The sequence below is a fragment of the Lynx rufus genome, unplaced genomic scaffold (assembly GCF_022079265.1).
Source record: "Lynx rufus isolate CCGP_SWC_20201006 ecotype Redwood Valley unplaced genomic scaffold, mLynRuf1.p SCAF_13, whole genome shotgun sequence".
Classification (NCBI taxonomy): Eukaryota; Metazoa; Chordata; class Mammalia; order Carnivora; family Felidae; genus Lynx; species Lynx rufus.
Genome location: NW_025814827.1, coordinates 19,299,236 through 19,323,371, shown reverse-complemented (window position 1 = coordinate 19,323,371; position 24,136 = coordinate 19,299,236). Strand labels below are relative to the sequence as shown.

At 35.2% G+C, this 24,136-nt stretch overlaps 1 protein-coding gene across 6 annotated transcripts in view; it reads right to left on the bottom strand.

Annotated features, from left to right (window-relative positions):
* Nucleotides 1–24,136, bottom strand: part of ZNF280D (zinc finger protein 280D) — a 141,359-nt gene that overhangs the window by 38,871 nt on the left and 78,352 nt on the right. For all 6 annotated transcript variants that reach the window (XR_006961282.1, XM_047075067.1, XM_047075065.1 and 3 more), the window contains 3 exons: nucleotides 14,799–14,861; nucleotides 8,554–8,672; nucleotides 8,370–8,406 (listed from right to left, as the gene is read on the bottom strand). Coding sequence is in view for 5 of the 6 variants with exons in the window: in XM_047075067.1 (XP_046931023.1) it covers nucleotides 8,370–8,406; nucleotides 8,554–8,672; nucleotides 14,799–14,861 (219 nt within the window). In the remaining variant the exon portion in view is untranslated. The remainder of the gene's footprint in view (nucleotides 1–8,369; nucleotides 8,407–8,553; nucleotides 8,673–14,798; nucleotides 14,862–24,136) is intronic.

Genomic DNA, 24,136 nt, shown 5'->3' with positions numbered 1-24,136 from the left:
ACTCCTGCAATCTTCTAAACAATAGTATAAAGATTATTTTTAAATTTATTTCACAAATGAAACTGAAGTAAGTAACTTGAACATAAAGTTAATAAGAGAGAGGAGTCTTCAACTCCGGTGTTTAATGTACTTTGATTAAAACAAACTTAAAGGTAACTGAGACAACCAAATCAACTTCTAAAATCACTTTAAACAGTGGCTTTTAGTGCATTTGATTCAATCAATAAAGTAGACAACTGGTTAAGTAGCCTAGTTTTCTAAGTTTGAGGTTTTGTGGATTTACTATGGACTCATACTCTCAAGATGTGTTAGAGGGGAATATCTTTCTAACCTGAACTTGTTGTCAAGAAAATTAACCTTGCAAAAAACCTGAAAATTTACTTCTATTCTATGTTATAATTAATTCACCCAGATAGTATACTGGAGAAGACAGAGGAAGAAGAAAATGAAAATAAGGGAAAAACAAATAGAAAAGTACAATTCCATGACTGAATTACACCCTAACATTGTAAAGTTTTTAAAAAAATCATTTCAAAGGTCTACAAAAGGAACAGCAACTTTACTACTACTACCTGGCACAGTTATACATATCCATAAATCTAGCAATATCGAATAAGTAGCCAGGAAATGAATGCCTACTAATAATTTTAAAAGTTTTCTTTTAAAGGGGGATTCTATACGCTCAAAGGGAATGTTTTCTCCTCAACAGAGAAAGAGAGTTTTCTTTTTTTATTTTTTTAAATTTATTTTTGTGACAGAGAGAGACAGAGCATGAGTAGGGGAGGAAAAGAGAGAGAGGGAGACACAGAATCTGAAACAGGCTCCAGGCTCTGAGCTGTCAGCACAGAGCCCAATGCGGGGCTCAAACTCACGGACTGTGAGATCATGACCTGAGCTGAAGTCAAATGCTTAACCGACTGAGCCACCCAGGTGCCCCTATGTACGAGTTTTCAACAAGGGTGTTGTTTCATAGTCTCTAGACAAGAAAAGTAAGAACTATACTCAATCTGACATTAAAGAATTATATCAGATGCAACTGAAGCACTTCAATAAGATGCCATTCACCCAGCAGTTTGGAGGAAGGTACTGCAAGACCTTTGAACTACAAGCTGAAATTACGAATAACTACAGTGCAAATCGATTGCACTAAAACTCTCAATGATGAGAAGATGCCACTGACAGGTGGTTTCCAGGGTCTCCTGTCATCAGCAGTAGCAGTAATTACAGTATTAACAGCAGAAATAGCAGGAGCAGCTGGAGCAGTATCAGGAAGAGCCTTAACAGTAGTAGCAGTAGTAACAGCAGCAGCTGGAACAGCAATGGCAACAACATGCATTTATTAACTACTTTTTGTCAGGCCAATGCTAAATAATTTTAATTATTGAAGTTAATAATTTCAATTATTTAAGTTAATAACTTAACTAATTTAATTTTCATACATTATGTCTTTTTCTAACGACTCTGTAAGGAATTCTCACAGACTTTTCATTGATGAGGAAGCTGGGGCTCAACGAGCTGGTTAGATACACAACTAGCACTTAAGCCTAGGGCTGCCTTATTTCACAGCTGCACTCCTTTCACAATACCATACTTCACAGTGGGATGGAGACAGATATTTTTCCATGTGGAGGATTCCAAACAACAGGTTCCTACATTTCAATAAATGACAAAGGAAAGGAGATGCACAGTAGCTTCTCCAAGTTTGGAGATGAGAGCAAACTCAGGTAGTCAAATACCAAAATGATTAGAGTGAGGCTGCTGAAGGATCTCAAAATCAGAGAGATGGACTGAAAATATGAGATGAACCACAGTGCAATCAGCATAAGGCAGGATAATTAGGTGAAAAGACTATTCTTACTATTTATAAAATACAATTATGACTAAAGGGAACCTAGGAGCATTCACAGACATTCTCAAACAGCAGTTTGGTGAGCATCAGATACCAAAAATCTAATGGCATGACTACTATTTGCTTCAACAATAACTCTAAAATATATATATATATATATACTGGGTTAGGAAAAGAAAGTTAACAAAACTGATCTGTGAAAATGGTATGGGAAGCTTAGGTTGAAAATAGTAATCCTAATGAAGATTAAGAAAATGCAGGCAGAAATAAAATCATGAACAGTAGTAATATAACAACAATAGTAACACTGATAACTTTACACTTGTATAGCACTTCCTATGGACCAATTATTTTGTAAGAACTATATGCATAAACTGATTCATTTAATTCCCTTAACACCTTATAAGCAAGTACTGTTGTTATCTGCATTTTTACAAATGAGGAATGGGGCACAGACAACTGGTAACCCACCCAAAGTCACACACACTGTAGTAAACAGCAGGGTAGGAACTCCAAACGAGGCACTCAACTGTAGAGCTTGTGTTATTTAACTACTGTCCCCTTAGCAGTCTGAGAGGGTTTAATGTGGAGCTAGTATCAAAACTTTACATTGGAAGAAACTCCTTAACAGATAATCAGATAATAAAAGGCTGGAAATAGCCTCAAGAAAAGTAGGTAAGTGGGTATATTGATAAACTAAGCATAAGGAGAAGAAGCTACAAATAAATGAGAGATTCTTTTTTTTTTTTTATTTTTTTTAAATTTTTTTTTTTCAACGTTTATTTATTTTTGGGACAGAGAGAGACAGAGCATGAACGGGGGAGGGGCAGAGAGAGAGGGAGACACAGAATCGGAAACAGGCTCCAGGCTCTGAGCCATCAGCCCAGAGCCCGACGCGGGGCTCGAACTCACGGACCGCGAGATCGTGACCTGGCTGAAGTCGGACGCTTAACCGACTGCGCCACCCAGGCGCCCCAAATGAGAGATTCTTAAGGTTCTTAGTGTGAAATGAAAAGTAACCATACTCCTCCTCCAAAAAAAAAAAAAAAAATTTGTTGCAGCTATAATCAGAGACAGAATAAGCTAATAACTGGTTGTCCCTGTTATGTATTTCTTCAATTTTATAAACATAATGGAAGATATGATTTTATTTAACTTCTAAAAACATGAAAATGTACATTGCTATCAAGTTATAAAGTCTAGAAAAATACATAAAAATGAATGAAATGTCTAGGAGTCCATCCTCGTTAACCCTACACAACTATTTATTTCTCAAGTCAGAGAATCTGAAGAATGATTCCTCTAAATCAGCATTCTACATACGTATTATACGGAAATTAATGTCAGGAAATTAGTAAGTAAGGTTGAATAAATATTCTTGCAGACACTCATGGGCCACATCTAGCATGAAAAATCCTATATTAAAGAATCTATTTAGGGGCACCTGGGTGGCTCAGTCAGTTGGGCATCTGACTTCGGCTCAGGTCACGCTCTCACAGTTCGTGAGTTTGGCCCCGTGTCGGGCTCTGTGCTGACAGCTCAGAGCCTGGAGCCTGCTTCAGCTTCTGTCTCCTTCTCTCTCTGACCTCTGAGGCTCACACACACACACACTCTCTCTCTCTCTTTTTCTCTCTCAAGAATAAATACATTAAAAATTAAAAGAAAAATTTTTTAAGAATCTATATAATTTTAACTTGCATTTCCTAAACTTATTTGACTATGGAAACTCCCCCCCCCCCCCCCCGCCAGATACTTTATAAATTTTGGACACACTAGTTCCACCACTCATTTGGGAAACAATGACTTAAGTTATTTTCTTTTATAGAAATGCAAGAGAATTACTTTTATGAGAATATATGTAGAGAGTTAACCATGCTAAGGATTAATGCAGACATTTAGTTTTTTTTTTAAGGTCAAAAGGTTCTGCTACCAGAGATAAGGATATGCGGCATTCTGTAATCATCTTCTCCTAAGAACAAATTATAGCATGTAGGTATAACCAATATTGAATAACAGAAGTCCAGAACCCTACAACATGTCTGCACTCCTATTTACAAAAAGAGTAACTGTGACCCCAAGGACACCACCACTCCCCTGGTTTTCTTCTATGTCATTGGCCACCACTGTTTAGTCTCCTCCTCCTTTTCATCTCCCTAACCCTTTATTGTCAGATTCCACAGAGCTCAAACTATGGACCTTACCTTTTCTCTATCTCTACTGTGTTCCTCAGTAATCTCCTACAGTCCCATGACCTTTTTAAATTTAATATTTATTTGGGGACAATTGTATATTCACATGCAATTGTAAGAAATAATATATATTGATTCCATGTACCTTTTGTCCAGTTTTCTCCAGTGATAACATCTTACAAAATTATAGTACAAAATCATAATCAAGATACTGACAGTGATATAATATACCAATTAATTCATATTACTCTGGTTTTACTTATATTCATTCCAATGGCATTTAACAGTGTTTAATGATACTTACAGCCTAGAAACTCTCCTAACCTCACACAAGTGAATGACTATGGCATCTCCATTTGGATGTCTAAGAGGTATCTCAAACTAAAACATGTCCCAAGTCAGAGTCTTCATCTTCCCTTCCAAATGTATTCTTCCTAGTCTTCCCCATCTCAATTAATAACAATAATGCCATCTTTCTAGTTGCTCAGAGTAATAAGTATGAAGTCATCCTCTTCTCTTACTTCACATCCAAACCAACAACAAATTCAAAATATACCCCAAATCAAACCTCTTATCACCCACACTGCTAGTTGCCTAGCCTAACCCTCTGCCATCTCCTACCAGATTATTACAATAGCCTCCCAACTAATCCTCTGAAATTTGCCCTTGGTCTTCTAGAGTTTATTCTCAAGACAGGGGCTAGAGTAATATAAACACTCTTCTCTATTTAAGGTTTTTTGTTGATTGTAGTTTTTACTGAGATATAAAAGACTTCACTATTCAAAATCTTCTAATAAACAGCTTCTTATCTCAGAGTAAAAGCCAAATTCACACATGGCCTACATTACCTCCCACGCCCTGCCTCCTACTGCTCTCTCTCTCTTCCTCACTCATTTGCAACCAACCCAGTCTCCTTGCAGTTCAGGTTTTCACTCCAGTGTCGACTCAAAGGCCTTTTCTGACCACCAACTTTCAAATGGAAACCTCCCACCTCCAACCCTGTACTCCTTATTCCCCTTCCCTACTCAATTTTTCTCCCCAGTATTGACCACAATCTAATATACCATATGTTTTACCTACTTTTTATTGTCAGTCTTTCAGCACTAAATAAAACATGAGCTCGAGGAGGGCAGAGATTTCAGTTCATTTTTCTAGCACTTAGAATGGTGCCAGGCACAAATCAGATGTTTAAGAAACCACTGAATAAATAAACAAGGCCCAAAACAGCAAGGTGTTTTGCCAAAATGTGACACAAATATGGCAAGAGTCCTAAGTCTATGTAGCTTAGGAATCATTTTTTCTAAGAATGGTGATGGACTCAAACTGAACCAATCTCACTTTTTATTCAGTGGTCACCAAAACAAACATGCATGAAATGACAATTTCTGATGAAGTGAATAAACTTGATGGTAAGGAGGGATCAGACTCAAGCTAAAACCAAATTAAAATTCAACCACTGCCTCTAATAAGCAAATTTTACATCAACTGCCTTAATGTTTTATTTAAACCAACTTTTTAAAAAAGGAGTTATAGGTGACAGAACTTTAAGAACTTAAACTTCAAGAAAATAAACTGGATAACACTATAAGATAGAGTCCTAGGAAAGAACACAATGCAGTACTCCTACATTGTTCTATCAAGAATGTAGTTTATCAGGGGACCTGGGTGGCTCAGTCGGTTGAGTGTCTGACTCTTGATTTCAGCTCAGGTCATGATCTCACGGTTCATGAGTTTGACCCCGCATCAAGCTCTCTGCTGGCAGCCCAGAGCTTGCTTGGGATTCTCTTTCTCTGTCTCTCTCTTCCCCACCCCTGCTCGTGTGCACTCTCTCAAAATAAATAAATAAAACATTAAAAAAATAATGTAGTTTATCATATTTTTGAGCTTTAACCAAGGTAGAGCAAAACAAAGATTTATAAACAAAAAGGAACTTATGCTAAAAACAGAAAGAAGTTGTTGTTTCTGGGCAAAATTTTAAAATATTTTTAAAAATTGGGTAGAAAGAGGGTGAATGACAAAAATTTTCTAGAGACAGATAAGGAAAAAAGACTAATATATCACCATGTCAAATTATTAAGAAACAAGCCACTTTGGGAGCTTTTGGAAAATCATTCATTTACAGTACAAATTATTTTGGAAATGTAACACTAATGGGTTCAACTTATTATTCTTATTATTTACAAGGAGCACATTTTATAATAAGTAGTCATCTAAGTTGGCTTTAAATCTCTTTCAAAGTAAAATTAAAGAAGTTTTGATTTTAGAGTAAAAAACATAACTGAGGTCATACTTTCAGAGGCTCCTAACCTCACAGCAGGTAAGATCACAAAAAGCATTTTGCTTGTTTTTAAAATTCAAGAAATTGGTATACTATAGTGACCTTTCAATTGTTCTGGAGGAAAAAATGCAAGATGCATTAAGTAGACACAGCTTTCAGTTTGCAGGCCAAATAATAACAAGGCCTCCATAAAACAATTAAAGCAATGCTCCTATTTATATGATAAAAATCTATAGCTTTCATATGAATTCTTTATTGGTAAATAATTCCTGAGGCACTTAAACAATACAACTTTTATTAAAAGAAATTAATAGCATCAAAACTGTTTATATCTATATTTAATATAGCTAAAATAAACAAATGTTCAATATTTAAAATATACATATGTATGAGGAAGTATATATATAAAATATAACAACTGCATTATTGGCCCCCATCATTTTTAATGTTACCTTTACCCAAAGAGACTACATTAATGGTTAAGTGGCTATTTTGTATTTGACGTACAAACATGTGACTTTAAAACTTGTTTTAAGGTCTGCAAGAAGAGGTTCTACCAATTCTTTACACTTTAAAATTCACAATCATTAAGATAATATTAATAATAAATATCCCAAAGTAAGACAGAGGATATAATAATGTCTAATGGTCTGACCAACAGCCAAATTAAAAAGCTATAAATAGGCAGCTATAAAGAAATCCATAGAGAATTCCAGGGAATCTCTTGGAGTTCTTAACAAAACAAAGCAAACACTAAACAACAGTTTTCAAAAAAAGAATATAAAAATAGACATCATAAAATAGACATCTGTAAATCTGGAGAACATAAAACCAAGCTACCAAAATTAATTTTTTTTTAATTCAAAAATCTGAGAACTGGTATTGCTAAAACTCTATAATAAAGTTAGCACTGAGTAATATATTTTAAATGATAGAAAAATAACTGCAATTTGTAACATAAGTTTAGAGACCTGTTGTTCCAAGGACATAAAAATAACCATGGTTTCCTAACAACCAGAGAGCTTTTGTATTCCTTGGACTGCATTCATGCTAGATAAAGATTAAAAGGTAGCAGCCAAAATGACTACACTTCAACTTGGATGTTGAAGCACTTATCTGAATGGGTTTTCTTGGCCACAAGTGACCCACAAGCCTAAGATCAAGAGCCAAGCCCCCAGCGGGAAGTTGTGCTCAATTTGGTGGGCTTAAAACCATCTCTGGCTAAATCAGCATCAGCCTTACGGGAGGCCAGCCATGAAGGAAGGGAGTCTCCCCAAAATCTGATTTCTTGAGACCACAACCTAGAGCAGGTCCCACAGTCAAATTATTCACATTCCTTGGAAAGAGAGAACAGGCATCAGTTGTGTCCATCGAAGGGGGACACTGTCCAGGTGTACCCTGGACATTTTTTGAAATCTCTGGGCTGCCTCTGCATCTGAAAAATAAGAAAAATAGTACAATGACAGACAACAGATGAGGAAAAAGACAATCATCTGGCCTAAAAGCTTAAGACTTATAAGAAATTAAGAAAGCAGACAAAACAGACAAAAAGACAAACAGCTATATCGTTTAGAATGTATTATTCTGAAGGCAAGTACAGCAGAGAAAAACGCAAATTATTTTAAGCAAAGTAAGAAATGACCGTAGCAACAAAAGTTATTTTTGGAGAGAGCCAACTGGGGAAAAAAAAAAAAACAAAAAACATATGTTAAGATATGTCAACCTGACACAAAGATAAGGTGGAATAAGAATCTAGTCCCATTTGAAGCTGAAAATTGCTGAATAATGAGAGCTAGTGTCATGAACTTGGCTGCTTAACTGCCTTTGTGTAAGAAAACATCTCAGAACTTTGAACTTAGGAAATTCCAACTTGTCTTGCACCAGGTCACGAGCTCCAAAGAGCAGGAACCTATTTCAACAAGCAGCTTTAAAAAAAAAAAACAAACAAACAAAATACTTTAATATTTTTCATTTCTATTAATGATACATTTTAAAATGCAATAGTGCTAAAATCCATCAAATTAAATTGCACTGAATTAAAAATTAAACTTACTCAGAAAGATGTTCAGAAGTTGGGATACAAACAGAAACTGAAATTAGAAGAAAAGTTTTATATTTAAAATGGCATATGCAATATGAGTGAGAATAACGATTTAGTAAAGAGCTCATATTGTAGCTGACCAAAAATCCTGGGACAAATTTCAAAAATCCAAAGTAATGCAATTATAAATACGTACCTTTCTCTATTACAACTTGACAAGTATGAGTTTCATGTTGACTTAAGTGTGTGGCCATATTATCTAAGCCAGAAACATCAGCTATGAAATCACAATTAAGGCACACTAGAGTAATGCCCCTATAAAAAAAAAAAAAAAAGCAAACAGTATAAAAGAAAAGGTTTTCATCTTTTATAAAAATCCATATACAAGTTCAATGATTACTTTTCTATAATTTGCTTTTTATGTCATAACTGTCACTCCCATTTTTATTATAGAAACTTGATATAACTGAAATGATTCTCTAGAAAATGGAAGAGCCATATTCAAGTTATACTACTATTTATTTACAGAAAGTATTTTTGCTTTATAACTGTTTTTTAATGTTTGTTTATTTTTGACAGAGAGAGAGAGAGAGAGAGAGAGAGAGCAGGGGAGGGGCAGAGAGAGAGGGAGACACAGAAGCCGAAGCAGGCTCCAGGCTCTGAGCTGTCAGCACAGCGCCTGATGCAGGGATCAAACTCACAAACCATGAGATCATTACCTGAGCCAATGTTGGATGCTCAACTGACTGAGCCACCCAGGCACCCCTGCTTTATAAACGTTTACAGTTCATGTCAGTTGCTAAAACCTGGGTGACAAGAGATCTATAGCCCAACCTTGGCTGTACTAACGTGTCTCTTCAATAAGTCACAATCTATTTGTGCCTCTGCTCATCTGCAATGCAAGCATACAGTATTCATTCACTTAATGTATGTTTACTAAGGCTTCTTGATACATACTGTAATATTATACTGTATTGTGATTATAATGATGACCAAAAATATAGTCTGTGCTCTGAAAGAGTTTATAATCTAGTGTTTCACTTAGGTGATGAAAAAATTAGAAAAGAAACATTAAGGCTTTAAAAACAGATCATGTTGTAGCTGCCATCAATTGTGTACCATATGTTAAAGGTATTGCCACTATTCTCATTTAACGCTGTATTAACTAAAGTAGTTAATTCACCATAAAAGTGCAAAGCTTGAGGTACTTAGTATATCAGCACTGGCAACTGGTCCACTTGCTGGAGCCAAAATTATGAGTTCCCCTAAGAAAACCTCACTGGGTGTTGTAGTTCCTAAATGAAATCTGTAATGATTACAAATTTTCAAAAATATTAGGAAAGAATTCTCAAAGCCATTGATACTTTTTGTTGAATAGTTTTTATACTCATTGGATCAAACTGTGTAGCATTTGCTATTTGAAGTATTTAAACACAATTGGCATATTGCAGGATGTGACACTGGCCTTAAGATTTAAATTGTGTTTAAACGTCTGATTTTTTGTTGAAAGGTATTCTAAAATATTATTAAGCCTGCAAATATATGGAAGTGTTTCAGAGAATTTAGAAAACGACTATATGCTTAATTTATTATATTTACTAGAGTTAAGCACTTGGGATCTTGTGTGTCAAGCATCTGAAGTGCTGTTTAAAAAAGTCAAATATATTAAAAGTATAAATGATGTTAAGTTGTTAAGGAACCTGAACTATAAATGGGACTGTTTAAAAAATTTATTCAACTTAAATGAACTTTTTATCAAACATTAATTAAAAGCTCTCTTGAAAGTGATTATTAAAATGTACTAGGGGCACCTGGGTGGCTCAGTTGGTTGAGCCTGTGACTTCGGCTCAGGTCATGACCTCACGGCCTGTGAGTTTGAGTCCGGCTTCAGGCTCTGTGCTGACAGCTTAGAGCCTGGAGTCTGCTTCGGATTGTGTCCCTCTGTCTCTGCCCCTCCCCCACTCACCCTGTCTCTCTCCCTCTCTCTCTCTCAAAAATAAACATTAAAAATTTTTTTTAAAAAGTACTAGATTTCCAGATGGAATATTTTATTTTTATTTTTTTTTTAAACGTTTATTTACTTTTGGAACAGAGAGAGACAGAGCATGAACGGGGGAGGAGCAGAGAGAGAGGGAGACACAGAATCGGAAACAGGCTCCAGGCTCCGAGCCATCAGCCCAGAGCCCGACGCGGGGCTCGAACTCACGGACCGCGAGATCGTGACCTGGCTGAAGTCGGACGCTTAACCGACTGCACCACCCAGGCGCCCCAGATGGAATATTTTAAAGTTAAACTTAAAAGCTTAAGGGAAGTTAAGATTTAAATACTTTAATAACCAATTATATAGTCTTCTCTATTAAACTACCCTTGCAGAAACTAAAAGCAGTCTCAATGGTAAGCAGTAGCTAAATTACTCTTCCACTAGTCATAGTTCCTGGGACCTTCACTAAACAAGGATTCTTAATTAGAATTTGTAATCAAACTTCTTGATCTGGGAAGACGTGGGGGAATGGGACTACTATATTTGAGTCATCAGTAAAGAAGGCTGGTCTGCACTGAGAAAGGAAAATGGAACACAAGTCCAGAGAAAATATTAAAGACAAGATCATCCTGCCTCAGCAGCTCAGACTAGAGAGAAGCAATGTTAGCAATTGGTAGCTTTCTATTTCCCTCATTTGTTCTGGTTCCACCTCCTCCTCTTATGGGTTCATGAGATTCTTTGGAATCCTGCTTATAAGTTATTTTTGCTTAGGTAAAAAAAAAAATAGATTATGTGATGTGATCATTGTTACCGTCAATTTATCAACAAAGCATAAATATAGCCTTGAAGTTCATCACATAACTTAATAAAGTGTTTTACCAATATACAAATACAAACAAATAACATACCTTAGACTGACTTATCTGAAGTTCTACTCTAACAATGTGATGTGTATTTACACCTAGATGTCATATTAGGACATTAAAACTGACCTTTGTTAAAATCATGTACTTCCTTCCCAAATTAATTTCTCCTGACTTGTCTTTCTTATGATGTTTCCTCTGATAGTAAAACTCAAACTATAGTTATCTCTGTCTCTTCTTCCTTAAAATAATAAGTATGGCAAGGATTTTATAATATTTATTATTTATACTGTGCCAAGCTAACAATTTTAGACATACATCTACCATCTTATCTAAATATTTTAACAACCCAAAAAGGCAGGTGCTAGAATTTATTATCTTTTTATAAAGTTAGCTTAGTAAACTACCAAGGATATAGAGCCGGTAAAGGTAAGCACTAGGTTTGAAACTGAGCACTTTGATTCCAGAGCCCATAGTCTCAAAGATAATATAATACTGCCTCATCATTTTAACTAACTAAATTGTTCATAACTACAATTGTCCCAATCTGTAGGATTCATGCATCTATAACTCATCCTATTGTTAAATCTTCCTTATCACTTGATTCTATATAAAATATCAACGGTTCTCCAATGTTCTCCAACTTACGTCCAAGTTCCTTAACCTTATTTTCAACACTTTTATAATTTGGCTCTAGGCTTAAAACTACTGCTCAAGACTTCTTTCCTTATTACCATTATCTGAACTTCATGCTCCATCCATTTACTACTAGCTATTCCCTCTGTATGCCTTGTACTTTCTCATTTCTGCACCTTTATTCACACTATTCCTTCTAACTCGAATCCCTCTGTGCACCTTCTATCAGTATAAATATTCATTCTTTAAAGCCAAGTACACCTAACATCTATGCAGATATTTCCAAGTAAAACAACCACTCTTTCCTTTGGGAAAAAAAAAAGACTCTACTGAACTTAACAAACACCTCCTTGATTTATTATAGTTTTATATGTTCATGCCTTATCTCCCGCCCAATAAACTGTACATTCCCTAAAGGCTGGTTCCAAGACTAATTCATCACTGTCCTCTTCATAGGACCTGCTATATTATGTACCTGGTAGATGTATCATAAATAGCTAGAGTGACTATTCCAATCTAATAAAAGACTAATTACAAAAACTACTGTTCTACAATTATAAGTATGCTACGTCCATTCACAGAAATTGACCATTTTCAATTTGAGACCTATTCCAGTTGAAAGAAAAGTATTCCAGATCTTTAAAATCATATAGTTCATTTAAAACACATACACACAATTGAGCTTGAAACATTATGGTAAAAATCAAACTTAGGGGATCTGGGTGGTTGCGTCAGTTAATCATCCAACTCCTGATTTCAACTCAGGTCATGATCTCATAGTTGTGGGAAGTTCTGTGCTTTCAGCACAGAGCCTGCTTGGGATTCTCTTTCTCCCCACCCCCCCCCCGCCCCTTCCCTGCTCATGTACACTCTCCTCTTTCTCTCTCTCTCTCAAAATAAATAGATAAAAACTTAAAAAAAAATCAAACTAAAATCTCATCTTTTGAAAAAAGCCCTTTTTATTCTTATAAAAATTTTTAGTAAGGGCAACATGTAATATAATCTTAATCTATTTCCTTGAATTCAGTAAATGTTTTAAAAATCTGTACTAATGCATTTTAAAAGCTGAATCAAAATTTTCTCTCCCTGTGAGCCACTCGATCCCTATATAATAGATGGGGCCTATTCTGTTCATATAAATCTGTTATATAAGACTTATATGACTGTTCATATAAGTCATTTTCAACATATACATTAACTTATTCAACAAATATTTACTGAGTACCTACCATGTGCCAGGCACTAATCAATTCCTGGCAGTGACAAAAATCCAAACCTCACATATTCTAGTGAGAGCACACAGAAAAATTTAAAAGTAAAGTATACAGTATGTCAGATGATAAAAGATGATCTGAATGAAAATGAGCATAAAAAGGAGATAGGGAGTGCTGGGGTAAAGCACAGGGGAGAAGATATAATCTAAAAATCAAGCGGTCAAGGAAAGGCTCAGAGTTGCAACCCAAAGGAGATAACAGACTAATACATCTGGGGAATGAAACTAGTCATAGGAACCAGTAAGTACAAAGATCCTGAAACATAATATCCCTTTTTCTACCTTTTCCACTAAGTCAAAGCATCAAAACAAGTACTGGCTAACTTTATCTCTATATATTAGCTTGGTGCAGCAAAGACACTGATATTCCAAGTAGCAATGACAACATGAACAAAATAAAGAACAAGAGAGTCCAAATGCTTCAAAAGAATATTAAAAAAAATGGTGCTCAGTGGATTCTGAGTTAAGTGTGTAGTACAATCAAAATGAATTATCAATATCTTTAGAAATACTCATCAACAGTTCTTTCTACGTGGTAAGCAAGTTGTGCACTTATCTTTATTTGAAAAAGGAAAAATAAGAATTATGAAGCTACATAGTAATTTCAAGAATTCCAGTGGGTTAAGAAATTTACTTCAAAACTAAAAAAGTGTTAGTCACTTTACTAGGTATCTTAGGTTATCTTTTTAATAATCAAATATTGTTGGACAGCCTTATTTTTGTTCTCATTTTATAATATAAATGAATGAAGATATCACTTGTCACCACTGAAATTTAGCAAAAGAATATAGGCTAATCATACCTCTAATCTAAGGACATAATGAATAGAACTCTCCAATGTCCAGTAGCAATCATTTAGATTTCTAAATCGGGCATTCTGATATCAGGTTTAAAAATAGGACAACCACAATAAGATACCACTTCAAACCCACTAGGATGGCTGTAATCAAAAAGAGGTAATAACAAGTGTTGGCAAAGATGTGAAGAAATTGGAACCTTCATATATTTCTCATGGGAATGTAAAATAGTAAAGGTACTTTGTAAAACAGTTTGGCAGCTCCTCAAAGGTGCAACACAGAGTGACCATATAGCCCAGAAATTCTAATCCTACATATACACTAAAGAGAAATGAAAACACAAATCCAGACAAAAACTTGTACACAAATGTTTATAGCAACAATATTCATAATGGCTTCAAAGTTAAAATAACCTTAACAGATAAACAAACTATGGTAGATGCATACAATGGGGTATTATTCAGCAATTTAAAAAGTGAAGAACTGAAATGCTACAACATGGATGAATCTTGAAAATATGTTAAATGGAAAAAGCCAATCACAAAGGATCACATATTGTGTCATTCCATTTATATGAAATGTCCACAATACACAAATCTATAGAGACAAAAGTTATATTAGTGGTTGCTTAGGGATGGGAATAGTTGGAAGGAAATGGGAATGACTATAAATGGGTACAGAGTTCCTTTTTTGCAATGACCACAATGTACTAAAAGTAACTGTGGTGATGGCTGCACAACTCTGTGAATACACTAAGAACTGTTAATTGTACAATTTAAAGGCATGAATTACACGGTATATGAACTATATTTCAATAAAGATGTCATATACATCACACATAATTGAAGTTCTACAATTTTTCAATAGAATTTAAAAAGATCAACTAGTTACCTGAGATCTTCTGAGTGCTTCTTAAAAATACAAAACCTTTTACTTGGACGATTACTATGAAAGCTGGAGAGACAAAGCAAATTTTATTAATTTTATTATACAGTAAGTCATATTAATTTATAGCTTTATTATCAAGCCTATACTTAAGTTTCTAGTTTTAAACAAAAGATCATGATATAAGTAACAAAATAATGCTTATCATCACTGTTTAACTTGACATTTTATCTTAAATTCCACTTTATCTATTTATTTTTAATGACACATATTTCTCTAAGCATATTCTTGTATGACCAGTACTTCACCATTACATAAAAAAAAAAAGGAAATACGCAAGAATTTTTTTAAAAAGTAAAGCACATCAAACCAGTTTTTTTCATCTGTTACAGAAGAGTTGAAGACACTTTTAAATGTCTGCAAATAACATTTTTGTATAATATGAATCATGGTCAATAATCACTTTTTAAAAGTCATTTTCCAATCTTAACATGCCTGTGTCAGGGGAGGGGGAGTAAAATCCAAATGATCTTTGAAGTAAACAGTCCTTCAGCTAAATGCCACTCTTTACCATTTGTGAAATCAAACATTTAAAGAGTTCCTTGCAATTACTAGTAGAGGTTTTTTTAAAAAAAACAAATTTAAGCAGAACCCTAGAACTAAAATAATGCTTCCCCTAAACACAAAACAGAGAACCACTAACCATACTTTGTACACACGATAATAGCTTTCACATACCCTTTTAAATCTGGTAAAGAAAGCTTTCCTGTATTAGAAACCAGGATTAGCTTAGCACCGTATTACTGAAAAGTCGTAGACTAATAACATCAGCATCACCCAGGAGATTATTTAAAAATGCAAAGCCTTGTAACCCCCACAAACCTAAGTGAATTGATCTCTGGCAGAGGGGCCCACTAGAATCCATTTTAACAAGGTTTTCCGGTGATTCTTATTTATGCAAGCTAAACATTGAGAAGCAGCAGCCCCAGTAGCCATCATCCACGTCAATGGTCACTCTCAAATACAAGGTAACCATCACCAACACCATATGTATGTATGGGAAAAGAAATATACTGTCACTAGCTATAATCCCCAAAAATATCTTCAGAAGACTTCTAACAGTCATTTCTTCAATTTGAGGATAAATACTATTAAAGAGTTTATAAATTCAAGACATCACAAAAATAATTGGGTTTTTTGTAGAACACAGTGGGTTAGAAAACACTGAAATTACATGCAAAAATTTGTGCACATATACTGTGCTTCTTCAGAAGAATAAATCCAAGATTTATCTGATTCCCAAAGAATGTGAATCAAAATAAGGTACTTTTTAATGAGATTTAAAAGTTACTTTTAAAAGCTATTTTTTCTTTCTCTTCAAACAGACTATTTTGGTTTTATTTATTTGGTAAGAGGAGAGGAAAAGATTACATTTTAGGGACTTTTTGATGGCTTCCATTTCTGTATATAACTTGTACCTTATTAAAATGTTGGTAATTTTATAATTCTAGTTGTCTGAATCCAGTTTTTTTATTTTTTTAATGTTTATTTATATTTGATGGAGAGAGAGAGTGCACAAGCAGGGAAGGGGCAGAGAGAGAGATGGAGACAGAATACGAAGCAGGCTCCAGGCTTTGAGCTGTCAGCACAGAGCCTCACGCGGGGTTCAAACCCATGAGCTGTGAGTTCATGACCTGATGCGAAGCCGGACGCTTAACCGACTGAGCCACCCACGTGCCACTGAATCCAGTTTTAATTTAGAGTTCCCTATCTATGTAAAAGCTTATCAAGTCTCTTTATTTACATTTATTACATAAATTCCATTCTTTATTATTATCCTTGTATTATAGAAATGGAAAAGCGGATCCATATAGCTCACAAAAAGGAAAAGAAAAAAAATAACAATCCTTCTTCTTCCTATTAGATCTGCATAAAGTTAATAACAATATAGAAATCTAAGAAAAGAGAAAAAAGTTAAAATTTTAAAAACAATATAGTAAAAACAGGTTAAAAACTAGATTCTAAAAGTTCACTACCTAGTTATATGACTGTATATAATTATCAAAACTCATTAAGCTATTCTCTAAAAATAAGTGAATTTTATTGTGTATAAATTATACCTCAATAAGGCTAGAGGGAAAAAACTCCCTTTGACCATATTTTCTTAATAATCTTAATTCAGTCTAATAACAATTTGTTTCTGATGAAACACAAAAGGAGCATCAACAATACTGATGGTATGTCTACAATTTAAGACCCTAGACTAGAGGTTGATGATACAAAAAGAAAGAGGGCAAGTTGTCTGCCCTATAAGTGAAGGTCCAAGGGGACAGTGGGGGGAAAGGGGAAAAAGTCAAACAGCAGCTGGCAAAGAATAAATGCCTAATAAATGGTTAAATGAATGCATACATATTTACTAATAATTATAAACATTAATAGTGACACATATGAAATTTTGTGGCTACCTGAAGGAAAAATGCAGATATATGCAATAGAAACCAGCTAACAATTAGGAGTTCATTTCAGCTAAGAAGTTCACTACTGCATTGCTCTAGGCAAAACAGAGAGCAAGATACAGAGGGATTTTCAAGAAAATAAGCATTAAAGGAGCTGAAAAGGTGGTTAGAAATTAAATATTGAAAGGTCTCATATTCTCCAAAAAATTTGAACTTCATGACTACTAATGTTAGGAAGGCAAAGGATTATAGGCCAAAAAAGACCTGACCAGATATGCCTACTGCAGCAACAGAAGAAAGGAAAAAATTGGAAAAAATGTGTGTGGTGGGAGGACGGTTTGTGGACAAGACATCAATTATGATGCTATCACAATTATGCAACTGTTCTTCTAATGACTATTATTTAATGCCAATAAATCTATACAAAGCATATAATGAACTCAAGCATATCTTATAAAAATTAATTCAGTACTGTCTTCCTCACTGTATATTTCTTTTTCCTTGGAAAAATTTTAAATCATCCTGTAAAGCCTAAGTGAAATGTCCTTTATAGAATACCTCCCCTTATTTCTTGCTTAAAGAACTCATTCTTACCTTCTCAGTGCTCCTATAGTCATTTGTTTACCACATTTAGTTAGGTAAATTATCTCTATCCTACTAAACTGTGAAAATTAAAGGCAAGGACTTTATCCATAATACCTAACAATGACAACTCAGAAATAATAACAGCTAAAATTACTTGAATATCTCCTAAACAAAAATAATTTTATTGAGCACTTTAAGTACATTTTCTGTAATTATCACAATGACTTTCTTTTCAAAAAAAGGAAACTGGGAGTCAGGTTAAGTAATTTGCCCAAAGTCAAACAGGTAATAAATAATTGGTGAAGCTTGGATTCAAATCCAGATTTGTCTCACCACCAGTTTGCCATACGTCTTAGCAAACAGTAAACTGTGCTAGAAAAAGAGATAAACACTTATGTCCGTTAACTTAATTCTATTACACGTAGAGAAGAAGCCTTCCTATATATAATGTTGGGGAATAATAACATTATCATATGGTAATCTCTTTTTTCAGGTGACTTCAATTGCTACCTAAAAGCTATAAGCAAATAAGGTGCAGTAACTTAAACAACCAAACACAAGTAACAGTTACTTTTTAAAAAAATCAGTTAAAAATTACATGTTTAATGATGCTCTTCTTCAAAAGCCTTATTTCAAATATACTCCAAATGCATCAAAAATTTTTAATATCCTTTTTTGAGATTTTATTTAGAGTCTTTTATAATTAAAACAAATAATAATTATGACTTACTATTCCTACTGTGCTAGGTGACATGGTGAATACAAAGAGCCCCTTCTTCTCAAAGAAACAAATATAGTAAAAGGCAGAATAAATGAATGGTATACAGCTGAAAGTGAGGAACGATCCCTGTGAGTGGTTGTGGTGATGAGATACTCCAAAAAAAGAAGGTAAACAGAAAAGAAGAACAGGAACATTCTAAAGACTAACAAAGAATAAGGAGACACAAATGTCAAAAATGAGATTTGCAATAAACTTTATTTTGGGGAAGAGTAGTCAATTTATGGAGATGGGAGTCTTTAAAGAATGGATTGGGGCAGATATGAGACCAGAGGGAAAAAGACCAATTAAGAGTACAGACGTGATATAGGATAGAGATTAAAGGTCCCCATCCTCTAGAGACTGTGAAGCTTCTGTACATAGAGAATTCAAGCCTATAACATGAATTCACACTGGGTAGAGGTAATGGTGGGACCATTCAATGGGAGATACCTAAGGCAGTGAATAAGGCAAGTGTACCAGTACATAAAAAGGAAGAGACTTACGAAACCCTAAAAATGGCAATGGAAGCTTTTAGTTCCATAAGAGACTAGCAATGAGTAGGAGCTCAGTATGTGATGATGATGAAGAGCAGGGTTGGGCTCATTGGGAACTGGAAAATGGGTATGAGGGAGTTGGACTAATTGGCAATGTTTTGGAAGAAAATGGATTTAGAGGTTTATAGGACAGGTAGGAAGCCTATGACAAATGGAAGAGGGAAGGGTGGAATGATGCTTGGTTTAACAAAACAGAACATACACACAACCAACACCGCAAAAATACAAACAATAATAAGAGAATATTAAGAGCAATTATATGTCAACAAATTGGGCAATCTCAAAGAAATGGACAAACTCCTAGAAAAATATAAAATACCAAAACTGAAACAGGAAAAAGTACAATATTTGAACAGACCCATAACCACTTAAGGAAATTGAATCCGTAATCAAAAATCTCCCAATAAACAAGAGTCCAGGGCCACATGGCTTCCCAGGGGAATTCTACCAAACACTTAAAAAAGAGTTAATAGCTATTCTTTTGAAGCTGCTATAAAAATAGATATGGAAAGAAAACTTCCAAACGCATTCTATGAGGCTAGCATTACCTTGATTCCAAAACCAAAGACCCCACTAAAAAGGAGAATTACAGACCAATTTCCCTGATGAACACAGATACAAAAATTCTCAGCAAGATACTAGTAAACCGAATGCAACCACAATTTAAAAGAATTAGTAGCCATAATCAAGTCGGATTTATTCCTGGGCTGCAGGGGTGGTTCAATATTCACAAATACAACACAGTGATGCATCACATTAATGAAAGAAAGAATAAGAACCACATGACGCTCTGGATACAGAAAAAAGCATTTGACAAAATACAGCATCCTTTCATGATAAAAACCAGAAATAGAAAAACAGAAAAAATAGAAAGTAGGTATATAAAGGCCATATATGAAAAACCCACCACTAATATCATCCTCAATGTGGAAAAACCAGAGCTTTCCCCCTAAGGTCAGGAACATGACAGGGATGTCTACTCTCACCACTTTGTTCAACATAGTGCTGGAAGTCCTAGCCTAAGCAATCAGACAACAAAAAGAAAAAGAAGGCATCCAAATCGGCAACGAAGAAGTCAAACTTTCACTCTTTGCAGATGACATGATATTCTACATGGAAAACCTCAAAGACTCCACCAAAAAACTGCTAGAACTGATACATGAATTCAGCAAAGTCGCAGGTTATAAAATCAACGTACAGAAATTGGTTGCATTTCTATACACCAATAATGAAACAGCAGAAAGAGAAATCAAGGAATCAATCCAATTTACAACTGCCCCAAAAACCATAAAATACCTAGGAGTGAAAACTATACAAAGCTTATGAAAGAAACTGAAGAAGATACGAAGAAATGGAAAAACATTCCATGCTCATGGACTGGAAGAACAAATACTGTTAAGATGTCTATAGTACCCAAAGCAATCTACACATTCAGTGCATTCCCTATCAAAATAACACCATCATTCTTCACAGAGTTAGAACAAACAATTATAAATTTGTATGGAACCAGAAAACGCAAAATAGCCAAAGTAATGTTGAAAAAGAAAACGAAAGCTGGAGGCATCCCAATTCTGAACTTCAAGCCATATTACAAAACTATAATCATCAAGACAGAAAGGTATTGGAACAAAAACAGACACATAGATCAATGGAATAGAACAGAGAACCCAGGAATGGACCCACAAATGTATGGCCAACTAATCTTTGACAAAGCAGAGAAGAACATCCAATGGAAAAAAGACAGTCACTTCAGCAAATGGTGTTGGGAAAACTGGACAGAGACATGTAGAAGAATGAATATGGACCACTTTCTTATACCATAAACAAAAATAAACTCAAAATGGATGAAAGACCAAAATGTGAGACAGGAAACCATCAAAATCCTTCAGGAGAAAACAGGCAGCAACCTCTTTGACCTTAGCCACAGCAACTTCTTACTAGACATGTCTCTGGAGGCAAGGGAAACAAAAGCAAAAATGAACTATTGGGACCTCGTCAAAACAAAAAGCTTCTGCACAGCATAAAAAACAATCAACAAAACTAAAAGAAAACCAGGGGCGCCTGGGTGGCGCAGTCGGTTAAGCGTCTGACTTCAGCCAGGTCACGATCTCGCGGTCCGTGAGTTCGAGCCCCGCCTCGGGCTCTGGGCTGATGGCTCAGAGCCTGGAGCCTGTTTCCGATTCTGTGTCTCCCTCTCTCTCTGCCCCTCCCCCGTTCATGCTCTGTCTCTCTCTGTCCCAAAAATAAATAAACGTTGAAAAAAAAAATTTTTTTTAAAGAAAACTAATATGCAAATGACATATTGGATAAAGGGTTAGTATCCAAAATCTATAAAGAACTTCTCAAACTCAACATCTAAAAAACAAATAATCCAGTGAAGAAATGGGCAAAAAAATAAACAGATACTTCTCCAAAGAAGACTTCCACCGGGCAAACAGACACATGAAAAGATGCTTAACATCACTCTTTATCAGGGAAATACAAATCAAAACCACAATGAGATACCACCTCACACCTGTCAGAATGGTTAAATGAACAACTCAGGAAACAAAGATGTCAGCAAGGATGTAGAGAAAGGGGAACGCTTTTGTACTGTTGGTGGGAATTGGTGCAAATTGGTGCAGTCACCCTAGAAAACAGTATGGAAGTTCCTCAAAAAATTAAAAACAGAGCTATTCTATGACCCAGCAATTTTGCTAGTAGGTATTTTTCCAGAGGATACAAAAATGCTGATTTGAAGGGGCACATGCACCCCAATATTTATAGCAGCACTATTAACAATAGTCAAATTATGGAAAGAGCCCAAATGTCCATTGACTGATGAATGGAATAAAATGTGGTATATGGGGCACCTGGGTGGCTCAGTTGGTTGGGCGTCTAACTTTGACTCAGGTCATGATCTCACAGTTCGTGGGTTCAAGCCCTGCATCAGGCTCTGTGCTGACAGCTTGTAGTCTGCTTCAAATTCTGTGTCTCCCTCTCTCTCTCTCTCTGCCCCTCCCCAGCTTGCTCTCTCTCTCAAAAAATAAATTAAAAAAACAATTTAAAAATTAAAAAAAAAAAAAGATGTGGTATATGGTGATCCAAAAGAATGAAATCTTGCCATTTGTGACAATGTGGAACTATAGTATATTATGCTAAGGGAAGTAAGTCAGTCAGAGAAAGACAAATATCCTATGATTTCACTCACATGTGGAATTTAAAGAAACAAAACAGATGAACATAGGGCAAAGGAAGGAAAAATAAGATAAAAACAGAGAGGGAGGCAAACCATAAGAGACTTACATACAGAGAACAAACTGAAAGTTGTTGGAGGGATGATGGGTTGGGGAATGGATTAAATGGGTGATGGGTATTGAGGAGGGCACTTGTTGGGATGAGCACTGGGTGTTATATGTGAGAGATGAATCACTAAATTCTACTCCTGAAACCATTATTACACTACACGTTAACTAACTTGGATTTAAATACAATTAAAAAAAACAAAATATTTTCGAATTTGGCCCCCTACAAGTTTTGGGCAGAATTAAAGCCCCATTTGGGAAACCATGTATTTATTTGTCACAGGAAGAAGAGACATTCCACACAGAGGTATACTGAGGAAAAGGATGCCTGGGCCTGGTTTAGAGGAAATGGAACATAGGTGTGGGCCATTGTAGTAGCTGGTAGGCAAAGTGGCAGAATGTAAAAAAGGGAGTCTCAAAAATCATGATGAGCATAGTGGCCAATCAAAATGATATCTTGAAAGAGTATTTGGGTGGTAGTCATGTGAATTCTGGACAGATGATAAAGGTTGGATCATTTGTGTTCTTTTGAGACGCTAGTGAGTCAAAGGTAAAAATACATATAAAATAAATAGAAATATAGAGTTGGACTTCAGGAAGACTAAGGATTAAAATTGGAAGATTTAGAGTTGAAAGGTAAAAGTGACAGTGGTTAAGTTACCAAGAAAGCAAATGTAAAGAAGATGAGTTAAAGGAAGAAAAGACAATGAAATAGAGGAGTAGCCAAAAAGGAAGAAGAAAGATAGTGGTAATAATTTAACAGAAGCTGAAGAGAATACTTTCAAAAGTGAGTGATGACGTCAAATACTCTAAAGAAGTCATGGAGTAGTACGAGTGAAAAAGTAAATAAACATGGTGATAAATAAAGACAAATAATCTTTTAAAGTGTCAGTGTCAGTTGGTACAGTGGGATGAGTTAAAAGGTAGAGAAATGAATCATAAATACGCTAGTAAACACTTCTTACAAATATTCATGGTAAGAGGAAGACAAAAAATAAGGATAGTAAGCAGTGGGGACAAATTTCCATCCAAAAAAAAAAAAAAAGTACCTGAAAATGTTTATAAGCAAAAGAAATCTGGGAGAGAGAAGAGATGAAGCTGCAAGTTAACTGAACAAGACTGTGGAAGAACTAGAAGTCCGGAGAAGTGGAACATATCTGATTTCTGAGATCAATGACTAGATAAAAGTAACAAGAAAAAAATTTGAGGTTTTTAAAGATTAGTTAAAAGGATGACTTCCAACTGAGTACTTACTAGTAGGCCAGGTTAAGAACTAAGAGACTAAAATAAAATCTTTAGAATACATAAAAAGTTTAAATAAACATTGTAGATAAAAATAAAGAAGTATTGAAAGAGAGAGAGACATGGGGCACCTGAGTGGCTCAGTCGGTTGAGCATCCGACTTCAGCTCAGGTCATGATCTCGCGGTTCGTGAGTTCAAGCCCCACATTGGGCTCTGTGCTGACGGCTCAGAGCCTGGAGCCTGCTTCGGATTTTGTGTCTCCCTCTCTCTGTGCCCTTCCCAATCTCTCTATCAAAGATAAATAAACATTAAAAATTTAAAGGAAGGAAGGAAGGAAGGAAGGAAGGAAGGAAGGAAGGAAGGAAGAAAGAAAGAAAGAAAGAAAAATTTAAAATAAAAATATAGGACCCAAAGTTAAAGACTACAAAGTCAAACTTGATTGAATCAAATGCTGGTGAGTAG